A 24,146-nucleotide genomic window follows, 5' to 3' on the forward strand; every position below is an offset into this window, starting at 1 on the left:
GTCTTGGATCAAGTCTTCAAAACTTTAAATCTCACATGTCAGGAATGAATTTTTGACCCCTTGGTCTTCCAATCCCAACTTTGGATGAAAGCCTCTGAAATGACAATCAACATGAGGAAAAGCTTGTAAATCATTTGTTGATTCAGAAAACACTTAATGGACTTCTGCCACCTGGAAAGCATCATGCTGGGTATTGCAGTATCCTTGCCTCCAGAATGCTTATAATCTTGCAAAGTATTAAGGCTGCTCACCTGAGAGACAAACTGAGATTGAGGGGGGACCTGAAGCTGGTTGTGAGGCTGATCTGTGATGTTTGTCATCCCATTGCTTGTGAGGGTTGATTTGACTGCCCTGGCTGGCTGGAGTTCTCTTTCTTCCCCACATTTCAGGGAGCATCCCTCCCAAAACTGGGGTCATCTCTGAAAGTATGACCTTTTCACCGAGGGGCAGCTGTCCTTTGGTCAAATATAAAGGTGGCCGCGCTTCTCTTTTTAAGACCTCAGTTCAGTTCAGTTCACTCGCTCAGTCGAGTCTGACTGCGACTGCATGAGCTGCAGCACGCCGGGCCTCCCCGTCCATCACCAACTCCCGGAGTTGCTCAAACTCACGTCCATCGAGTCGGTGATGCCATCCAGCCGTCTCATCCTCTGTCATCCCCTTCTCCTCCTGCCTTCTATCTTTCCCAGCATCAGGATCTTTTTAAATGAGTCAGTTCTTCACATCAGGTGGCCAAAGTATTGGAGTTTCAGCTTCAGCATCAGTCCTTCCTTTTGGATTGACTGGTTTGACCTGCTTGCAGTCCAAGGGACTCTGAAGAGTCTTCTCCAACACCACAGTTCAAAAGCATCAATTCTTTGGCGCTCAGCTTTCTTCACAGTCCAACTCTCACATCCATACATGACCACTGGAAAAACCATAGCTTTGACTAGATGGGCCTTTGTTTGCAAAGTAATGTCTCTGCTTTTTAATATGCTATCTATGTTGGTCATACTTTTCTTCCAAGAAGCAAGCGTCTTTTAATTTCATGGCTGCCATCACCATCTGCAGTGATTTGGGAGAAGAAATAAAGTCTCTCGCTGTTTCCATTGTTTTCCCATCTATTTGCCATGAAGTGATGGGACCAGATGCCCTGATCTTAGTTTTCTGAATGTTGAGTTTTAAGCCAACGTTTTTTTTAAGACCTAGCGAAAGACAAAGTGGAGAAAGATGGCAACCAATCTTGCTGCTTATTTTGGACAAAGCTTCATGCAGTCTTGGACAAAGAAACAAGAATTAATGAGTGATTTATGCATGAGAATAAACTCAGTTTTCTGGAAATCATCTTAGAATGGATATTGGAATTTGATTAATAAAACATGGCTGGAGTGGAAGATGTGTTCTCTTTGCCAGTTCGCTCAGAAATCACTGCTGGGACTTCCCTGGCGTTCCAGTGGTGAAGACTTTGCCTTCTGATGCAGGGGGTGCAGGTTCAGTCCCTGGGTGGGGAGCTAAGATCCCACATGCCTCCTGGCCAACAACAACAACAACACACAAAAAAATCCCAAATATAAAGCAGAAGCAATATTGTAACAAGTAATGAAGACTTTAAAAATGGTCCATGTCAAAAAAATCTTTAAAAAATCACTGTTGTGCATTGTTCTACACAAATGAGTTTGACAAACTTTCTAATTAATGCACTAAGAGTGCAGGTAGAGCTCAGTAGACAATTGCCAGTGTGTGCCTTTAAGGGGAAACCAGCTTAAAATCAGATTTGTTTCTTCATCAAGAATTAGAGGATACACTAGAAAGATTCTCCAAGCCGCCCTTCTCTTTCTTGGCAGGCGGTCAGGCTGTTAGCTTCTAGCCCCCCAGCTTCCTTGACTATGGGAATTCCTTCCTAGTTTGACTCTGAGCGCAGATTCCTCCTGCTTTTTTGTTTTCTGTTTGCCTGTTGTTCTTCTTTCATTGCACGTGCTCTTTTTCTACATCCTGTTCCTCTGTCTTGCTGAGTTTTTTTTTATCCCAAACAAGGATGACTTTGTATTCAGCTTGTTATGAAAGTTCAATAACATGTGACACATGGTATGTTTTCCAACTTTTATATCTTAATACTCTTCTAGCATTTAGCCATGGGGTCATGTTTTGCTGAATGTAATACTCTTGCCACTCAAATTTTAATTGAAGTAAATAGTAAAACACAATTGTAGTGGGCCGTCCCTGTACCTCCCCTCCTCCTCCCCCTCCCCACCTTCTCCTCCTACTCCTCCTCTCTTTCCTCTTCCTCTTCTCCCAGAGGAGGTGTCAGAAAGCACAAGAGTCTGCAGTAGTAAATAGTAAAATACCAACTCCTTTCTAAAAATTTTACCATTTTATTTATTTTTAATATAAATTTATTTATTTTAATTGGAGGCTAATTACTTTACAATATTGTAGTGGTTTTGCCATACATTGACATGGATCCGCCACAGGTGTACACGTGTTCCCCATCCTGAATCCCCCTCCCACCTCCCTCCCCATCCCATCCCTCTGTGCCATCCCAGTGCACCAGCCCTGAGCACCCTGTCTCATGCATCAAACCTGGACTGGCGATCTGTTTCACATATGATAATGTACATGTTTCAATGCCATTCTCCCAAATCATCCCACCCTCGCCCTCTCCCACAGAGTCCAAAAGACTTCTATACATCTGTGTCTCTTTTGCTGTCTCACATATAGGGTCATTGGTACCATCTTTCTAAATTCCATATATATGCATTAGTATACTGTATTGGTGTTTTTCTTTCTGGCTTACTTCACTCTGTATAATAGGCTCCAGTTTCATCCACCTCATCAGAACTGATTCACATGTATTCTTTTTATGGCTGAGTAATACTCCATCGTGTATATGTACCACAGCTTTCTTATCCATTCGTCTGCTGATGGACATCTAGGTTGCTTCCATGTCCTGGCTATTATAAACAGTGCTGCGATGAACATTGGGGTACACGTGTCTCTTTCAATTCTGGTTTCCTCAATGTGTATGCTCAGCAAGGGGATTGCTGGGTCATATGGCAGTTCTATTTCCAGTTTTTAAAGGAATCTCCACACTGTTCTCCATAGTGGCTGTACTAGTTTGCATTCCCACCAACAGTGTAAGAGGGTTCCCTTTTCTCCACACCCTCTCCAGCAATTATTGCTTGTAGACTTTTGGATCGCAGCCATTCTGACTGGTGTGAAATGGTACCTCATTGTGGTTTTGATTTGCATTTCTCTGATAATGAGTGATGTTGAGCATCTTTTCATGTGTTCGTTAGCCATCTGTATGTCTTCTTTAGAGAAATGTCTGTTTAGTTCTTTGGCCCATTTTTTGATTGGGTCATTTATTTTTCTGGAATTGAGCTGCAGGAGTTGCTTGTATATTTTTGAGATTATTTCTTTGTCACCAACTCCTTAAACTTAGGATAAATCTCATTCTGTTACTTGCACATGGAGGAAAAGTGATCACCTGTTGAAAAGTATCTAATACTGTGTTAGAGGTTACTTTGATCTTTTGCAAAAGCAGAGACGGAAGACAATGCAAGTGTTGGGCACAGCACTGTTGACTGACTGGTAGTGGTGATGAAGGGTAACCAGTGTTCTTGGAGGAGAATCAGATCAAGGTTGGGTGTTGGCTACTCTGCTATTACGTAGACACACCCACAACCCTCAATCTCCCCAGGTGATCTCATGAGCCCATGCTTGGATATTATCTCGGCCTGTGGGGAAATAAGATGCAGCTGTGTTGGGTGGCTTGTGTCCTCTGATCCCAGAATGTTGAGGTAGACCCTACTGCGAGTCATTTATGCAATAGTGTTTACCAAGCTTCTGCTTGTGCCAGGTATGGTCGTTGGGAAGGCAGCAATAAAAGAGACCTGTTCTCATGGAGCTTATATTCCAGGGGAGTGACAGGCAATAAAGCACAAAATAAACAAGATAATTTCAGATATCAACAAAGGTAGGATAAAGGGACGGAGAGTGACTGTACTTCCTTTAGGCTCCTGGGTCTGAGGTGGGCCTCTTTGGGAAGCGGACAGTAGCACAGGAAGCTGAGGTTGAGAAGGGGCTGGTCACATGAGGATCCGAAGCAGTGGTGTCCTGTAGAACTTGCTGCATGCTGAAGATGTTACATATCATGCTATCCAGTATGTGTGGCCATGACTCTCATGGCTACTGTGGCTGGTACAGCCGAGGAGCTGAGTTTTAAATTGTATTTAATATTAATAACTTCATGTGTTAATAGCTACTCTCTTGGACAGTGCAAGATCTAGAGAAAGGCCTTGCAAGGAGAGGCCTTGCAAAGGTCCTGAGGACATGGGGTCCCTGAAAACCCAGCATGGGATCTGGTCTGGAAGCTGGGCCCAGTCTTCAAAGAGCAAATCTGGAAAACTTACAATTGCTTCCTGCCTCTGTTTTGTGAGCCCCTGGAGAACCTACAGAGGAACAACAGTTAACCAGATGAGAACGAAAAGCCCCAGCCCAACAAAGAACCTGCTTCCTTTTCTAGGAAGGGCTCATTCCCACATCGTCTGACTCACAACTCTTGACTGGTTTCCTCTGCTCACAGGCAGGGCTGGCCTTTGTCTTGCAGGATGTAGCCATTACATAGATCTTGCTTGTTCATTCTGGGAACGAATCCTGTGTTTGTTCTTTCCTTAAACCTTTTTGTAATGAGAGGCTGGAATCTCTACAATTTTTCTTTTAAGGGGGTCTCTAAAGAGCCTCTTTAGAGAGGTGATGAGGTGAAAGAGGAGTGTGAAAAAGCTGACTTAAAACTCAACATTCAAAATACTAAGATCATACATCCAGTCCCATCACTTTATGGCAAACAGCAGGGGAAAAAGTGAAAACAGTGACAGATTTTTGTTTTCTTGGGTTCCAAAATCACTGCAGACAGTGACAGCAGCCATAAAATTAAGACACTTGCTCCTTGGAAGGAAAGCTATGACAAACCTAGACAGCATATTAAAAAACAGAGATACATTTTGCCAACAAAGGTCTGTATAGTCAAAGCTGTGGTTTTTCTAGTAGTCATGTATGGATGTGAGAGTTGTACCATAAAGAAGGCTGAGCACTGAAGAATGGATGCTTTAGAATTGTGGTGTTGGAGAAGAGTCTTGAGAGTCCCTTGGACTGCAAGGAGATCAAACCAATCAACCCTAAAGGACATCAACCCTGAATATTGATTAGAAAGACTGATGCTGAAGTCAAAGCTCCAATACTTTGGCCATCTGATTTGAAGAGCCAACTCATTTTAAAAGACCCTGATGTTGGGAAGGATTGAGGGCAGAAGGAGAAGGGGGCAACAGAGGACGAGATGGTTGGATGGCATCACTGACTCAATGGACATGAATTTGAGCAAACTCCGGGAGATAGAGGACAGGGAAGGATGTCGTTCTGCAGTCCATGGAGTTGCAGTTTCGGACATGGCTTACAGACTGAACAACGACAATTCTGCATTCTTCTTACTTCCCTCCAGTTATCTCAGGGGCCAAGGCTCCAACTTTTCTGGCTTAGCTATTCCCTCCAACCCTCTGTCACAAGCTAGGATGGCATAATCAGTCCTGTTATAAAGAGAAACTGGTCTTTGGAAATAGTTTCACCCTGAATTGCCACTTCTGTTGAAAAGGTTATGAAGGAAAAGAGAAAAGGAAAGGAGTGGGAGAAAAAGACTCCAGGAATGTTTGCAGTGGTTTTCTCACATGCCGTGTGTGTGCTGGGATCTCTTAGGCCGTGGAAACCTCTGTACCTCTTGGCCAAGAATTGGGCTATTCCAAGCAGCTTCTGGCTTATCCCGGCAGAGTGGGGGAGGGCGTGGATGCCACAGGGACCAGCTCTGCCTCTCCGGTGCACGGGGGGATTCGGCTCCAGCAAGGTTTTCAGCCAAACGCAGAGATGAAGTAGCCCGTCCAGGGTCAGTGTGCTGCAGGCTAGAGGGGGCCCAGCTGTGGTCTCTAGTCCAGGCCTGGCCTGGATTAGTCACTGTGCCTGCACACCCCATGGGAGGTGCAGTTACTTAGTCCCCCTCTGAAGGGTGTGAGAGACTGAGTCTGTGGGCCCAAGCCTGCTTCTGGGGGTTGCGCTATGACTGTCGTTTCCCTTCGGCCTTGCCTAGCCGTCTGCAGTTAACTGAGAGTTCCCCCTCCCCACCCCCAGACCTGCATGGGAAAGGGAAAGAGGCTGCTGCAGACTTCGGCTTTTTTTTTGTTTTTAATTGGAGGATAATTGCTTTACACTGTTCTCTATGTCTGCATTTCTATTCCTGCCCTGCAGATAGGTTCATCAGTTCTGTTTTTCTTGATTCCATGTATTTGGGTTCATGTATGATATTCGTTTTTCTCTTTCTGACTTACTTCACTCTGGCATGACAGACTCTAGATTCCTCTACTTCTGTGCTAATGACCCAATTTCATTCCTTTTTATGGCTGAGTAATATTCCATTATATCTATGTACAACATCGTGTACACGTACCACACGAGAAGCGGTCTCATGCCGATGGCCTTGATCTCTCTGGTCAGAAGTGTGAGGTCCTAAAATGGGCCTTTGTTGGCCCCTGAACCGTGTGCTGGCGCCTCCACCTACCTTGTGCAAGTGCCTTCCTGGCATACAAGTGTGAAAACACACCTGGATCTTGCACTTGGGCCTCCACAGGAGAACATGGATGCCTCCCTCCTCCAGGTGCCTTGCCCTTACATTCTGGCATGATGGTTCTCCAACAGAGAAGTGCCTGCTATGGCAAGGAGCCTTGATGGACAATTTAATATAAGGGAGTTCACTGAAAAGTCCTTATGCTAGATGGTGCAGTATGCTTGTCCAGCTGAATTCACTTTGTCCCTGAAAAAATTAAGTTTTTTCCCCTGAAAAATAAATGTGCTTATTAAAGAAAAATTGGAACATTTACCCAAGGAGAAAGGAGGAAGCAATGACCCAAGAATCCACCATCTAAACTCAGCTGCCCTTGTTACTATTTTGGTGTGGTCTCTGATAGTATTTTTTCTTTCTACCTAAGGGTTGTTTTGCCTTTTACATGTCTATGACCATAACGTATATACAATTCTGTGCACTGTTTTTTTTTTTTAATTAAAAAACTTTTAATTGAATTTTAGTTTATTTACACTGTTGTGTTAGTTTCTGTTATACAGCAAAGTGATTCAGTTATATATACATACTTTTATATGTCTTTCCATTATAGCTTATTACAAGATATTGAATATAGTTCCCTGTGCTATACAGTAGGCCCTTGTTGATTTTTTGTATAGCGGTGTATATCTGCTAATTCCAAACTCCTCATTTATCCTTCCCACCCCTTTCTCCTTTGGTTACCCTAAATTTGTTTTCTGTATCTGTGACTCTGTTGCTGTTTTATAAATAAGTTCATTTGTATCATTTTTTTTAGATTCCACCGTGAAGTGGTATCATATTTTTTGTCTTTGTTTGACTTACTTCACTCAGTATGATACTCTCTGGGTTTATCCATGTTGCCACAAATGGCAGTATCTCATTCTTTTTATGGCTGAGTAGTACTCTTGCCTGGAAAATCCCATGGACGGAGGATCCTGGCAGGCTGCAGTCTAGCGGGTCGCTAAGAGTCGGACACGACTGAGCGACTTCACTTTCACTTTTCACTTTCGTGCATTGGAGAAGGAAATGGCAACCTGCTCCAGTGTTCTTGCCTGGAGAATCCCAGGGACGGGGGAGCCTGGTGGGCTGCCGTCGATGGGGTCACACAGAGTCAGACACGACTGAAGCAACTTAGCAGCAGCAGCAGTATTCCATTCCGCACAAACCGCCCCCCTCCATCTTTTTCATCCATTCATCTGTCAGTGGACATTTAGGTTGCTTCCATGTCTTGGCTATTGTAAATAGTGCTGCTGTGAACATTGGGGTGCCTGTATCTTTTCAAATTAGAGTTTTTGTCTTTTCTGGGTATATGCCCAGGAGCGAGATTGCTGGATCATAAGATAATTCTATTTTTAGTTTTTTACAGAACCTGGTTTTTAACATTCAATAGTAAGTAGATTATAGACTTCACTTTGCATGGCCACATGTTATGCCGTTAAGTTCCTGTGTGCTTAGCACTTGGATGTTTTGAGCTCTGAGGACTCTGCAGGGGCTGGCGGCCACACACTGAGCCAGTGATGAAGCCGGGGTCCATGAAGCAATGCTTCCCACCTCCCTACTCTTAATCTTCCGCTGCCCTCACCATTCACCATGGGCTGTACACACCTGCCGGGTGTGTCTCATGTTGCGTTACTGTGTGTAGCCCCCTCCCCCACCTCCACTGAGGGTCACTACACCACCTGCTTTGGGATGTTGCTCCTGGAGCAGAGGCCACATGATCCCCTTCCATCGTGTCACCTCAAGGAACTCATACTCTCATAATAAACAGCAGCATTTCATCTGGGATAGAATTGCCTCCTGCTTCTTCCAGCCCAGGGCCCCTGAACCCTTCCCATCCACTTGTTGGCGCTGGCTTGGTAGCAGGGGAAAGGCAGAGCCTTAGATCCAGGTTTGGGGAGATGTGTGTGGTGGAGCACTTTGTAGTAAACCCTTATCCTAAGCAAGTCCCGAGTGTAATAAGATGAGACAAGAGACAGTGGAAGGGCAAAATATGGTGCCACCTCGCACCTTGAGGAGGACTAGTTGATCGTGGGAGGGGCCCAGGCCTGAGCAGAAATGCGGCTGCGGCCAGGCTGGCTGGATCCTGTGCGTCAGGATCTGGGACTGGCGCCTTTAGGTGTCTGTGACTGAGTGGGCGGCAGAGAGCCAGGGCGCCTGGGGCAGCCTGTGGGCTATGACTAAATTAGGAAGAAGGAGCCCTCGGGCTCTCAGGGAGCTCAGTGGGCAAGTGGGCGGTGGACCGGCCTCTGGTGGGCAGCTGTTCAGGCAGGCAAGAGTGGCCTTCACTTCGACTTGCCAGTGGCTGCAGGAACGTCACACCCTGAGTGTGTGGAGAAGAGCCTACCCGAAGCTGATGACCACCCCCACCCCCACCCCGATCCCCACCTAGGAGTCTCAGGCAAACAACACCATGAGCTTTCATCCCTCAGCCTTTCTAAGCTCTTTTGGGAAGGTTTTACCTTGTAAAACGCCTACCCTCTTGAATAGTTCTGAGCAGGGATTACATAGGATTCTGAGCATCACAGATGAACATCAGATGGTCCAGACAGGACAAAGGGGCGATGGCAGCTCTGTTTAACCTGGCAACGAGGCATCTGCAGACAGCAGCATTTGACTTAGAAAGTCATGAGAAGGTTTCCTTGGTCTGATTAAGTATTATAAAGAGAAGAGGAGGAAAAGTGGCAGGAGAATGGTGACTCCTGGGGAGACAAGTGAGCAACTTCCTAAGTAATTAAACTGTAAATCAGGCAAGTCCATCAGGGGACCCATGGTCTCTGGTCAGTGCCTCACAGAGAGGGCTTCTTGCCTTTGTTCTCTTTTCTTCCTTCCTTCCTTCTTTCCACTCTCCACCTCCCCACCCCCGCTTTTGGTGTCATATTTTTTGCAAGACTTTTAGAGGTACTTAGCTGTAGGACATTTTCTCAGCTGCAGCACTATTGCCCTCTTGGACTGGTAGTCCTTGTTCATGGGTCTGTCCTGAGCATTGTAGGATTTCAGCAGCACCACTGGCCTCTGTCCAGTAGGTACCAGTAGGGCTCCCAATTCTGAAACAAAATGTCTACAGTGTACCCTGGGGGACATTCACCCCCAGTTACGGGCCCCTGCTTATAGCAGAAGACAGCCTGTTCTTCCTGCTGAAAAATGTTGCAGTTACAACTTGGGATGGTGAAATGATGAGTCACTTCACTCCATCTCCTCTTGCTTCACAAAAGTTTTAAAAAGAGAGGCCAGCCAATCAGGAGGTTTGTGGGTTGGGAGTCAGTGTGACCACGCTGTCTGAGGCAGCTGCATTGCTAAATGTCGTTACGGGGTCCTTTTGGGGTTCTTCAGGACCAGACCCAGAGTCAAAAACAAGCAAATAAACAAAGCACTCTCATCACCGCCACCCACAAAAAATAGGAAAGTAAACCAGAACTGAAGGCTTTGGAATTTTATTAAAAATGGCCTCATGATTAGCACCAGACTCCCTCCTTCAGAAGCGGTCTTAGGCGTCCTGTCTGCATAGAGCTGGCCTGGGCATTGATATGTGAAGAGGCTGAGAACATGTGGTATAAACATCGACTGATATTGTTTGCCATTTACACTCAGCATGTGTAATGCCACAGGAATGGCTCCTGGCGGCATGTGACTCTGCTTCCAGCCGGGTGTGTGGTGCCCGGGGTGCTCCTTCTCTTTCGCTGGCTCCCTTGCTGGCGTCCCCCCTCCTCTGCCGCCTTCCCAGACTCGGGAGAGTCTAAGCGGACGCTTGTCATGATTGGCATGCGGAAAGCTGGTAGAATGTCATTGGAATTTTCTAGGGAGGCACACGCGCGACACCCAAAATGACTCCCGGCTTCGGTGGCCTCAGGTGAGCCTTCCATGCCAGGAGCCCTGGTCTTTTTCAGAAAGGTAAGGTTGCATGACGTCATCCTACCTTTCCCCAGCCCAAGCGGGAAATCAAGGGTTTGGTTTTTTTTTTAATTCTCTAGTCCGGGCTGCACTTCTGACCATGCTCTTGGCGCTAAGCATTTGTGCATGAGTATGCGATTTGTGTGGATCCCCACCCCCTTCTGTTTAAAAAAGTTGTAATAAATGATTCATAACGGCAGGGGTAACATGTGACCTAAAACAGCTCCTCATGACCCCAGTGAAATCACCAATCCCAATGTCAAGGAAGTCTAGATGCTCTTTTTATGCTGGTTACTAAACTCTTTTATAAAGAAAAGTTGCGTGGCTATGGGAAAACAGATTGCGTTGTCACCAGATCGGAGGGAATAGAGGGGACCTTTTTGAAATCCCGAAACCTCATGAATTATGAGGGTCTCCGAAGGTTGAGGTTTGTTGTGTTCATTGCTGGAACTTGTCGATGATGGAAAATGAACTTTAAGGCATTTGAAAGGTCCCGTGTCTGTTGAGTGCAGTCAGACTCATGAACCGGAGGGGAGCGCGGTGTTAGGATTCACGAGCAGGGGTGTTTTGCCAGAAAAGCATGCTCGCAAGTCGCTTCTGAGCACCTCTGCGGGAGCTGTGATACGCATTTCAGCAACTTTAGATATCTTTAAGTTACAAAGTAAAACTATATAACCAGTCCCCAAGCAAGTACATAAACTTACGTCCTGAGGTTCAGGGGACATAGTTGGACATGGATGTGATGATGTGTTAGCAGGCTCAAGCACAACCAAACATGACTCACCTCATTTCTTCATCTGATGCAATTAAGAGTCGCTTGGACGCATTTGAGAGAGGAATACTGGTTCTCTGCTTGCCAGTGTGTCAGAGCAAATCCACACTCTGGTTAAATGGCGTGTGTGATGTGTCTTATGTTGTGGGAATTTTTTTAACCTTAAAAAAATCCAGATGTTATCTTTGCTATTGGTTTCTGCCTTACATGCATTGGAATCTTTTTTTTTTCCTCCTTTCTTTTTGTGCCCTTTTTTGTCAAGATGTCAGAAAACTGAAGGGGAGAGGGTTAATATTTTCACACACTCACCCCTCCCCCCACACACATACACTAACAGCTGCCACATATGATTTTGTGGAATTTGATATTTTGAACAAAATGACTTCCTTATTTTCCAGAGTAATATAATAATCAATTTTACCATAGAGGACTGTGTACATGTCAAGCCTTGGCTTCCCCTAATTAGCAATGGATGGGGTGGCAGGGAAAAGAGCTGGAGAACAGTTTTGAGTGACAAGCCAGCCATTGGGTTTTAACCATTCCTACTTGCCTCAGCCGAGGCAGTTCTCAATCTTGCTTGGATCTGAACCACAGGCTTAATTTGCGGTGATCTGAGAAAATGGCTCCAAGGGCACGCACACGTGTAACCGAGATGGGCCTGTCCCTCTGTTGCTGCTTTTTGTCTTTCATCCTCTCTCCACAGTAACTTTCATAGGACCACAGCTTAGTAAAATAGAGACAAAACTCAGAAGTCACCCACATAGAATATTCTCTGCCTTGGGGGGCACCTGTGTTTTGTCAGCTGTAGTCAGAAAGGTTTTTTAAGGCACCAGAAATTTCTCTCCATTTTCTCAAACAAATAGTTATATGGTGTATTTATAAAGTCCCATCCATAATACTCTCATTTACTCTAAGGAATTTAGAAGAATTAAACAGTGCACATTCCCAGAACACTAGGAAACATATACCTCATACTCCACAATGAATCACTTAGCATATTCTGCTAAGGTCTCTGTTCCCATGGGCTTAGAGACAATCGTAAATCCAAGTGAGTTGAATAAGTGTTTGTTCACCGCCTCAAATTTGCCCGGCACTGAGCCAGACAGACACTCAGGAATTTGAAAGATTTTAGGATGTGGATGATGTCTTCAAGGTGCTTATCATTTAGAAAGCAAGAGTCATACGCCAGCAAACCTCACCCAGCTTCCTACAGCAAAAACTATTTATATACTTTGCAACAAGTCTTGCCACAAAAAATATTTTTTGAATTGTGTGAAAGATGCTTCAGTCTAGCTAAGAAATATTGATGGATTGCCTGCTGTGTTTGTGACCCTTTGTGGGCTTATAAAAATTTCAATGTTTATTCATAAGTACAATTTAAGACACATGGACATGTTTTTTGTAGTGACAGAAATGGCTTGTGGGGACCAAGGTAAAGAAGAACAGATTGATACTATTCCTTTAGAGATTGGTGAATCTCAAACTTTGTTTCTGATTCCTCTGAAATCTCCTGGGGTAGCTATTAAAAATCCCAATGCCTAGGGTGAAAAGAAATCTCTGGAAATGGGGCCCAAGTATCAGTATTCTAAAAAACACCCCGAATAATTGCTATACCATTGAAATCTAGCAATACAGATGATTTTATCAAAAACTTGGTTTTTAAGTCTAGGGTGAGTTTGGAAGGTAGGCTTTCTCATAATAATGATGTTGCTTGACTAAAGAACTTTTGACATACTGGAGTCTGATCCTCTGTCCTCTGCATCATTGAACTCAGGGTAAATGGAGGTATGCTTTCTTCCTAGTCAACAAAGATAACATAACACTGAGCCAGTCAATCCACTAAATTACCTGAGGTTTGTGAACCTTGAACATTTTGATTGCAGGAGGTCAAATGTTGTTGAACGTGCCAACTGAATCTCTTAAAGGAAGTTAGGTATAAGAATAACCACATTTTTGCAGTGTCTAAAACCCCCACGGAAAAGGAAGCCCCTTCTTGGGGTACTGCACAATTAGTAGATAGAAGTGGCTCCTAAAAAAATACAACTGTTACTAAATTCTTTATAGCCCACCACCATAGATTCTTAGAGTTGGAAGGTCAGTTCAAGCTTGTCTAGTAAGTGGTTCTGAAAGTGCAGCATCAGTTTTCACCTGGACTTGTTAGAAACACAAATTCTCAGGTCCCAACTCAGCTCTCCTAAGATAGAAACTGGGGGTGAGCCCAGCATTTGTGTTTTGAAACTTTCCTGATGCCCCTTTCCCCAACACCTGAAAATCACTGCTCTGGTTTCACTTTGTCATTTTACAGACATATCTGTTAAGCAGAGGTTAAGTGCCCCGAAATTACCCAGGACTAGAGAAGCAGTAGAGGCTAGAAACTCAGATTTCTCAGGACCAAAATCTGTCTACACTGTGGCCAGATCATCCTCACTTTTCTGTGTATCATGAGTAACAGCTTTAGGAAAACGCCCACCATCCTAAAATCACGAAGCGTAAAGGAGCTTTAAATGTTGTCTCATTTGGCCCTTCCATTTCACAGATGAGAAAACTGAGGTCTGCAGGGCGAATTGATTGCAATAAGATGTACAATTATTCGTGGCAGAGCCTGTCCAAGGAGTGGGTTGACTTACCAACAAAAACTGTCTCTCTTGGCATCCTCCCTAAATACCCCATAACACCTCTTCGGTTTCATAGGGATCTGATCTGATCTGATCTGACACTGATTAAAATGTCCAGGGTAACAGTCAGGCAACTCGAGGAAAGGACCAGCTTTATTGAGTAAGAATTTAAATTCTTTAAAATTAAACTTTTATTGTGATTTAATACTAACTTGAATTTTATAATCCTCCTTGTACACTTACCAGAAAAAATCAGTGATATAAACTGAAAATAAAATTTAGAAAACATAGGGAGCATTCCTGGAGCATGTGTTTCATCTCAGAATCGTGTAGATTAGACACATAGCTCCTCAGATCGCACACTGAAATTGCATTTTCTTCACATTTAGTTAAAAGGAAAAATGTGGCAACAAGTCTGTTTGTTGAATATTTTAGAATTCTATCCTTGATGTGGATGGTGGTTATTTACATAATTTTGACAGTGTTCAAAGACTGAGTCTAATCCACATTCTCCACGGAGCTTCATCTTCAAAGCCTTGTAGCAGCACACATGGAACACTTAGCCAGGAAACAAACTGAGAATGTGATACACAGCTATTATCTCCGCACGCATACACATGGAGCAGGTGTGTACAAGTATGGGTGTGTTTATTGGTTCCACACACCTACTGTGTGCCAGGCACTATGACATGAAATGGACACATAATTACTGCTTTCAGAATGACCGTGGGGTATTAGATGAGGACATGAGATGAGTGATTGAGTAGATAATTATCAGTGAGGGTGGTAGGAGTTAGAACGGAGTGTAATTGAGGCTTGATAGAACTGCAGGGCATTATGGGGGATGACAGAGCAGACACCAGCACACACTGGAGGGGGGCAGAAGTCAGAGAAGGTTGCCTGGAGGAGGTGCCATGTGAGCTGCATGTTGAAGGATGGCAGTTACCCAGGTGAGGGGGAGTAGGGCGGAGGTGGTCCAGGGGAAAGGAGCGGTATATGCAAAGGTGTTCATGTTTATGTGCACACTGTTCTTCACTGGGGCTGCTGCTGCTAAGTCCCTTCAGTCGTGTCCGACTCTGTGCGACGCCATAGACGGCAGCCCACCAGGCTCCCCCGTCCCTGGGATTCTCCAGGCAAGAACACTGGAGTGGGCTGCCATTTCCTTCTCCAGTGCATGAGAGTGAAAAGTGAAAGTGAAGTCGCTCAGCTAGTGACCTATAAATCCCTAAATATTTCATTTGCATGTAGAAACATTATCATTTGGCTTCTTAGAGAACTTGTTTAACCGTTTTAAAACATGCATTTCATTTTTTTTTTTTTTGGACATACCCTGGCTTTGCAGGATCTTAGTTCCCTGATCAGGGATTGAACCTGGGTCACGGCAGTGAAAGCCCAGAGCCCTAAAACTGGATTGCCAGGGAATTCCCTTAAATACACATTTCAAACAGCTTGTTTTTCCATCTCAAAGACCCTGATGTTCCCCAGAAGAGTTAGTGGGTTGAGAGGTCACCATACCTTATGTCACTGAGAAAACAGAAAGATCTCTCCTAACCCCTATAAGTCAAATTATCCCCTCAATTTCATCCTTCACAAAATGAGTGAAATTCTGCATGCATTTCCTGAAGAATTACGTCTCAGGCAAACCAACTCCAGACCCAAAGTACTTTGAGCTTCATTTTACTGTGGAAGCCTGGTTCTGTCTATGGAATGCTTTGTAGAAGACAGCATCTTGTGGCAAGGCACTTTGGATATTTCATTTACTCAGTCTTCATGGGTGGAGTTGAGAGCTTGTCCTTGTGCAGAACTGCCTACCCAAGAAAGCAGTTAGAAGAAATTAAATTATTTCATGCTGCCTGGACTGCAACATGTCAGTCTAAACCAAGTTACATGTTTAACAACAGTAGTGTAACAATAGTTTCTTTAAAAGTATTCAGCACTTGCAGAAATGAATCCGAAGTAAGCACATCCTCTACAGGGTGATAGAGGTGGTTGACTTATTAAGGGTTTTCGAATAAATAAAATCATGTCTGAACTCTGAAAAAATAAAAAAAATAAAAATAAATAAAAGTATTCCCAGAAGCTTAAAAATAGCTTAATTTTAGTGAGTAGTATTAATAATTATTATTCTTCAGTATTATTCAACTAATATTATTATTATCATCACTGTTTTGCAGAACACCTGCACATAATGTTTGATCTTTATAACAGTTAGTAAGGCAGACATTGTTATCTCCATTTGACAGATGAGGAGATTAAACCTTAGAGTCATCAGATTTCAAAGGTGGAACAGGCCTTGGAGATCCTTTCATCCAGCTTTCTCATTTTACCAAAAAAAAAAAAGAGGAAGTTGACTGATATATAATCCCACCAGAAGTAAATAGTAACTGTAGGTCCAGGCCTGGATCTTCTGATTTCCAGCTCACCAAGTTTTTCACTGTATCATGCTGCTTTTAACGTTCAGTGTGTAAAAAGAAACTTGAAAGAATATGTATTTGTTTCTTTAAGAGAAATATTGTTGAAACCAGTCTTATGTGCTGTTCTGTAAGCTCATGCAGGTATAGAAAAAGTCTCTTTTATAATTTTTCTATATATAGATAGGTAAACAAACAGATATATAGGTAAATAGATACACAAATCACATGTGGATGTTATTGGGGGAGATGAAGGTGGAATTAGACTGGGCAGTCTCAAAGGGATGTCAGTTTTGTCTGTATAATTTTATTATTTTGATAAAAAATACTTGGGCTTAAAATGACTGTAATGGTAGTATTTGTTAATTTTGATCGATGAGCAATGAATTAATAAGTATTTGTTATGTTCTCTAGATTTTTGTAGTTTTAAAATTCAAAACAAATACTAATATGAAAAATAAATTAGCACCTACAATACCATCATTTCATAAAAGAAAGGATATTTTAAAGAAAGAAATTTGGTACAAAGGAAAGGAAAGAAAAACCAAAGCTAATATCTAGTTCTTGGTGGTTAAGTTGACATTCATTCTCTCTGTGCTTGAAGTCTTTTCCTGTTATGACTCTAGCAGGATGTGTATTCATTTCTCTGCTTCTGCTGTGTTATCAGTTCTTTTTTTTTTTTTTTCACATTTCAAGCACTTCTAATAACTCTGGCAGGACAGGCAGGCCCTCTCTTGTCAGTTATAAAATCGCTAGCTGCACCTTCGTGACTACATGTCCCCCAGGTTCCGAGAATTTTAATCTGACTGATTAAAGTGGTACTGAGTACAATGGACCAAAGAGCTGGTGATTTGATATCAGATGTGTTAGTTAAAATCACATCCTGACTGTGTTAGCTAAACTTATTGTGGTGATCACTTCATATCATATACATATATCGAATCATTACTTGTGCACCTAAACTTATAGAACGTCATATGTTAATTCGAACCTGGGTCTTCTGCATTGCCGGCAGATTCTTCACCATCTAAGCTGCCAGGGAAGCCCCGTGTGTTAGTTATATACCTATAAAGCTGGAAAAAATAAAATGAAACACTATGAGAAGTTGGGGGGGAAAGCACAAATTAAAGGAAATAGCTTTTTATTTTAGTAACTTTAAACAAACAACACCCCCCCCCAAAAAAAAAAAAACTGGACTCAAGGAAATAGATACAGGAATGTGGTTTTATAAACTCCCTTTAATGAATGTGTAAACTGGGGATAGGGTACTGGTCGTACGTAAAAAGACCCTCATTCAAGTCCCAGCCAAGTCCCTTATTTGCTGGATGCCCTCATATGATTCATCTGACCTTTTTTGGTCTCACTCAGTCTTACTATAAACTAGAAATGGTTGTATCGCGTTTACCTAACCATGTAACTGTCCTGGCGGTCAGGTAGCTAATGAGGTGAAAACATCTATTAACACTCCAACTGAAAGTCACAAAACAAAAGAGAGATAATAGGATTATGATTGCTATTATGAATGTGTCATGGTGATATGAATCATCACATGATAATGTCATGGCTAAAACCCAAACACGGGACAGTGCCAGCATGGACCCAGTCATCTCAAAATTAGTCACAGAGGCCTCTCAAGTGATAATCCAGGAGCCCTATTGTTACCAGGAAGGCAGCACTGTCAAAAAAGTCTGTGATCTCACTCTTCTCCCACAAAGAAGACTCCCCTGATGCATGTTGATGGGGGCGCATCCGCCACAGTGGCTGCATTAGCCCCAAGGAAGGAGGATGAAGACTGGGTTCCAGCCTCAGCTCTCCCCTCTCTAGCTGTGTTGTTGGGTTAACTTACACTTATACCAACTACTTTAGGTCTCACTTTTTTCCTCTGTAAAATGAGTGGGTTAAACTCAATGACCTCTGAGATCTCTTGCTCTTACGTTTGTGATCAGATCAGATCAGTCGCTCAGTCGTGTCCGACTCTTTACACTTGTGATAATTAGGTGCACTTTGGAATTCTGCCCCAGTATTACTGTGGTCTCATCATTGTCATCTTTGTAACCTGACATTTAGGGGCTATTCCCAAGGGTCACATCCTGACCTAGCTTCTAAGAGTGTTATAGCAGACTAGAGAGCTTGTGATTTGAGGTTCCATTCCCAGGAAGCAATGGAAAGCCCGTCCCTGACCCTGACCATTGCTCTTGATTTGGTTGCTCTGTAAGCTGTGAGCAAAGCTGGGAAAACATTCTCTTGTGAGCTCTCTGGTCTGGATTATATTTTGTATCTTAGCACTTAAGAAGAAATGGCATATTCATTGTGGCCTGGAAAGGGAGATGAGTTGAACTGGAAGTGAATTTAAATTCCTGATTGTTTATTGTGGAAGGTATGGTGCTTACTGAAAATGTGACTGGTCCGGTTGACAAAGGTACCGCTGTGCTCTGGACTTCAGTTCTTGGCTTCTACTTCTGGATGGACGAACATTACCAGGGAAAAACTTGGTGTGAGTTCACACACATTGGTACCACTACACTTCAGCTGCGCCCTTGTGTTGTTTTATGGCTTTTAAATCTATTGTTGACTACTTATCCAATTCACCAAGCAGCTGTGATTAACTCTCTGTGTTTTCTCCAAGTCCCCGTCCCCACCCCTGCTATTCCTCTCTCAGCACACGTCTGCATTTACTTTTTAAATTCTTTTTTTTTTCCTCAGTGTTTGCATCTCTTTATGTTTTCTTTCATCTATCTCTGTCTGTTTCTAAGGAAGTTGCATCCTCTCTGCCTTGGCAGAGCTCACCTGCCATTTGCCCTGCTGATGACGAGGATGCTGGTGATGGGAGTAATATTAGTTGTGGTAACACAGTGGTAAGAAGACCAGCAGTGGTGCTGGTCTCTGCTGCGTTGGTTTAGTGGCTGCTTACTGCATGTAGGAGCTGTGCAGAACAGTTTATGTCTGCCCTGTCATTTAACTCTCAGAACAAACCTATAGCTTAGACATAACCATCTTTACTTTAACAATGAGAACTGAGGCTGAGAGAGAATAAATATTTGCTCATAGTCACGAGCTGATATGTGGCAAACTGAAATTCATATCCAAGTTGATACAAACTCTGAAACCTGTGCCCTTAGCCTCTGGGCAATGCTCTTTACATCCCTACCTGTCATATGTGATGCAGAGCGCAGCCACATTGGTATGGTTGAAAGTGAAAGTCACTCAGTTGTGTCTGACTCTTTGTGACCCCATGGATTATACAGTTCATGGAATTCTCCAGGCCAAAATACTAGAGTGGGTAGCCTTTCCCTTCTCCAGGGGATCTTCCCAACCCAGGGATTGAACCCAGGTCTCCTGCATTGCAGGCAGATTCTTTACCAGCTGAGCCACAAGGGAAGCCCAAGAATACTGGAGTGGTTAGCCTATCCCTTTTCCAGACGATCTTCCCGACCCAGGAATTGAATCGGTGTCTCCTGCATTGCAGGTGGATTCTTTACCAACTGAGCTATCAGGGAAGTCCTTGGTATGGTTCAGCCCTTGGTATACCCCAATATGTACTCCATTAATATGGCTGAATCAATTTTACCTCTTTCTACTCTGAATCCTAGTGGCAACGAGGTTATCTCCATGGATGTGAGTGATAAATATCACTTCCTCTATAAAGGAACATTTTCTGAAAAGGAAGAATATGTTGTGATCACACAAAAGATGTTCTCTTTCCAATAATCTCTGGCCAGTGCCACGCCTTTACATCTGTAAGTGCCAAATAATTTACAGAGCGTTCTGACAGCTCCTTACTGAACCCTGAATCAGTCCTCAAGATATAAATGAGGAAAGACTGTAAGTTCTCTTTTCATGGTTGAGGACACTGAGGCTCAGAGAGATAAGCTCTGTTGTCCACTGTGACGCAGCTGATAAGCACTGAGTTAGGGCTGGATCCCTTGGTTCCTACCCTGGTTCGTAAAGCCCACAGCCCAATATGTACTCATTGTACACTCACCTCTCCTCCAAGTGAAAGGAGACCAGAGAACTGTATCTGTAATAAAGAACTTTTTCTCCCGGGGGATAATGAGTGTCTGGCATAATAAAGCCAGTTCTCAGTACAGCAAAATTGGCTTGTTAGGTGCTGAGAATTCAAAGGCGTTGCTTAGAAACTCTCCCAGGTGAGGGCCAAGACACTCTGTCCCCTCTCACAGGAGCACCTGCGTGGTCAGCTTTGGATCTGCAAACCTGTAGGAAGTTGGGTCCCTTATTCTTGTGGGGACTCTTCCCTGGCACCCTATTCACACTTTGTGATCACAGTGCATGGCTCTTAGTCCACCCAGGATCGGGGAGCATTCTGCTTCCTGAATCTCCAGGAAACAGGTCTCTTTGATCAGCAGGTACTCACACCAAAGTGACTGCCCGAACTTTCCTTGAGTGACCCCTTGCCTCCAGCTGACGAAGCTGGAGTGTGACAGGGGACTCTTGATTCGATGTGGGACCACAGAGAGAACCATCCAGATTACTTGCAGATGGTTCTAGTAGGCTGCTTTTCTTTTTACCTTATTATTTTTATTAAGCACCTAAAGGAAATGCATTGGTTCATGGAAAGAAAAGTCCAAGAAGATTCAGGGTTCATGGAAAGAAAAGTCCAAGCACGGCTCAAGGCAACTCCCAGAGTGGACTGGCCCATCTCCAGGCCAGTGTCTGTTGGTTAGCTTTATTCTCAGGCAGCCTCTCCTTAAGCGGTAGCTTAAATTCAGCCAGTTTAGCAACCCAGGCATGGCCTGACAAGATGACGAGGGTCTGTCTCTTAATGGCTCCAATAGCATCTGGGAGTGTCCATTCCTGAGTCAGTCACGGTGGCTGGGGGCTCTGACTGGCTGGATCATATTGGGTAGATATTACTATCCCCATTTTATAAAGGAGAAAATTTCTGAGGGTTGGAAAAAATTAAGCGATTTTCCCCCATCATATATCTCTATGGCATAATCGATTAGCGCATTCAGCCATTAACCAAAAGGTTGGTGGTTCGAGCCCACCCAGGGCTTGTTTTCCTCTACAGCAATTCATGTGTGGCTTCCCTGATGGCTCAGACAGTAAAGAGGCTGCTTGCAGTGCAGGAGACCAGATTTGATCCTTGAGTCGGGAAGATCCCCTGGAGAAGGGCATGGCAACCCACTCTAGTATTCTTGCCTGTAGAATTCCATGGACAGAGGAGCCTGGTGGGCTACAGTCCATGGGGTCGCAGAGTCGGACATGACTGAGCCACCAACACTTGACTTCACTTCCCCCGTCACACCACCAGTAACAGGCACTTGGAAGCTGGTCTCTGACCATAACTCACCCTACAACTGCCTTTCACCAACAGCTGATGCATCTTTGCACATGTAGGTGGATTAATAAACCCAGACTGTTTCAAAGGTTTTGTTTAGAGTTCAGGGACAGCCCTTGAGTTGGTCTTTTGTTTCACTTGTTACATTGCTGTGAGACATCTGAGGCTTGAACCACTTCCTTGCTTGCCTTGCTGTTTTGTGCTTACCTCCGTGGGAATATTCATCTTCTCTGCGCTGATCTGTCTCCCCCGTGGTCTCAGGACGTTTCTCTTTTTCCATCTCTAGCAACTTTGCCTGGCACATAATCGGTGCTCAATCCATTCTGGTTGAATCGAACTGGTCCATGTCCTGTTGACCCCTCTGCTGGAGTTTGTTTCAGAGGAGAGGCTCTGCAGCCCCTGTCTGTGTCCTGAACACTATCCTTTCCTTTCAGAACAGGACGGATTATGTCACAAAAACTTGCTGAATTTCCAGCACCCTGACTTGAACTGAGGAAGGAGAGTGCCTTAGTTACTGTGCTCAAATATTAATCCATCATCACATCCTGCTGGGTACTCAGCATAAAATGTGGAAGAGCTTTGGGGCAAAGAGTGAGCATTGCAGACAGCTGTTGGCTGCCCTGGGAGATGCAATATGTTGCACATCCTTTCGACAGTATGGAATTAAATCATCGGAAACAGTTTTCATCTGGAGCTCCTAAATCTTCCGGCTTATAAAGGCAACTTGTTCTCCATTACATTGTATTTTATTTTTAAAATTATTGAGAGAAATGCTGCTTTATTTGGGAAAAACAACCAACTTTCCAAGTGAGTAGGGAACCAAAGTTTTGGATGTAATTATGCACTGTGAGTTCTTTGTTACAATGAATGGCTCAGGAAAGGAAAGGAAACCTCAGCTCTGGGGACAGTGAGCCTTGTCGAGGCCTGAATGAACCCGAGTGGCTGTGCCGGGAGTGGACCGGCCCTCCGTGGGGCTGTGTGGTAGGTATTCTGGCTCTGTGCCAGATGCCCAGGTTCTGTGCCCGACTGCACTGCTCTCCCTCCCTCCCCGGATCTCAGGTTTGACCATGTGACTGTAGACAGCTGCCGCACAAGACTTAGGAGAGGATGTGGCAGATGCGTAGAGCCGTGCTCGCCACCCACTCCCCAGACAAGAGGGCATCCTTGCTGTCATCGCTGGAGCTGACGGGCTTCCAGAAGGGCCTGCATCTCCACCTCTCTCCAGGGCTCAGCAAATGCCTCGCCTGTGGCAGGGAGTCAGCATCTCACTGAACAGAGAGGACGACCACAGAGAAATATGGATGGAGATGATGATTTGGTGATGAAATAGTTCTGAAACTTAAGACTTTTGGAGGCAAAGCTATTCTGTCAGGCACTAGAGGCTGGCTTGAAAGCTCTGGGTTCTGATTAGATGGGTATTCTTTGGCTTTGGGCAAGTCACTTTCTTTGTTGACAAGAGGGGTAGATGAGTTGGTCCCTAAGGGTCTGCAGTTCTAAGCTTTCCCAGGGTACCATTGCTCCAGCTGTTTAGAGAAATCTGACTTGGAAAAGGAAGAGACCTCTGTGTTGTTTTGGGTCCTGGCTAAGTTCCCAGAGGGTCTTCAGATCCTGGGTCAGATGGTCTGTGCTCCCCAGGACTGCTGTGGGCAAGAGTTCATACCAACAAATCCAGCCAATGTCCCCATACCCACCCCCGCCTCTCTGTGTGGAAGCCTCTTTTGCATCTCACTTTCTTGGTGGATTGTTTTAGTTCCCTATCGTGTCTGTAACATATTACCACAAATTTGTAGCTTCCAACAAGACAAATTTCTTACACTTCCGAGAGTCAGAAGTCCAAAGTCAGTCTCACAAGGCCAAAGTCAAGGTGTCAGCAGGGCTGGTTTCTACTGGAGCCTCTAGGGGAAATTTTATTTCCTTGTCTTTTCCAATTTCTAGAGACCACTTGCATTTCATTGGCTCATGGCCCCTTCCTCTGTCTTCGAAGCCAGCAGCATAGCATCTTTTCTGCTCTCTGCCTCTGCTTCCATCCTTATGTCTTCTCTCTCTGACTCTAGTCCTCCTGCCTCTATTTTATAAGGAAGGCTGTGATTACATTGGGCCAGCTCAGATAATCCAGGATAACCTCTCATCTCAAGATTCTTAATTTAATCACATCTGCAGAGTCCCCTTTACTATGTTAGGTAAGATTCACAGCTGCTGGGGATTAGGATGTAGAGATATTTGGGATGGTTCATTATTCAGGCTACCACAGGGATTGTCCATTTGATTTCAAAACGTAGATTTTTGGGGACTTCCCTGGTGGTCCAGTGGTTGAGACTCCACACTTCAACTCCAGAGGGCACAGGTTTGATGGTCAGGGAACTAAGATTCTGCATGCCACATAGCACAGCCAAGTAAATAAAAATAAAAAACACTTCATTTGAAAAAAACAAGCACACAAACCTAGATTAGGACAGGGAGAGAGTGTATTGGAACTCCTGCTCTGATGACTCTGTACCTGAGTGAAGTTCAAGCTGTATACAACAGCAAAATCCATTTGCTTTCT

At 44.1% G+C, this 24,146-nt stretch overlaps 1 protein-coding gene across 4 annotated transcripts in view; it reads left to right on the forward strand.

Annotated features, from left to right (window-relative positions):
- RBM20 (RNA binding motif protein 20) overlaps nucleotides 1–24,146 on the forward strand; it is a 194,236-nt gene that overhangs the window by 109,893 nt on the left and 60,197 nt on the right. The window contains exon 1 of one of the 4 annotated variants that reach the window (XM_044935334.2): nucleotides 7,718–10,463. The exons of 2 other annotated variants lie outside the window; for them this stretch is intronic. In XM_044935334.2, coding sequence (XP_044791269.2) covers nucleotides 10,438–10,463 — 26 coding nt within the window. In that variant the 5' untranslated portion in view covers nucleotides 7,718–10,437. Of the gene's footprint in view, nucleotides 1–7,717; nucleotides 10,505–24,146 lie in introns of those variants that run through there. One more of the 4 variants, XM_044935335.2, reaches the window with a different exon arrangement.

Source organism: Bubalus bubalis, chromosome 23 (genome assembly GCF_019923935.1).
Source record: "Bubalus bubalis isolate 160015118507 breed Murrah chromosome 23, NDDB_SH_1, whole genome shotgun sequence".
Classification (NCBI taxonomy): domain Eukaryota; kingdom Metazoa; phylum Chordata; class Mammalia; order Artiodactyla; family Bovidae; genus Bubalus; species Bubalus bubalis.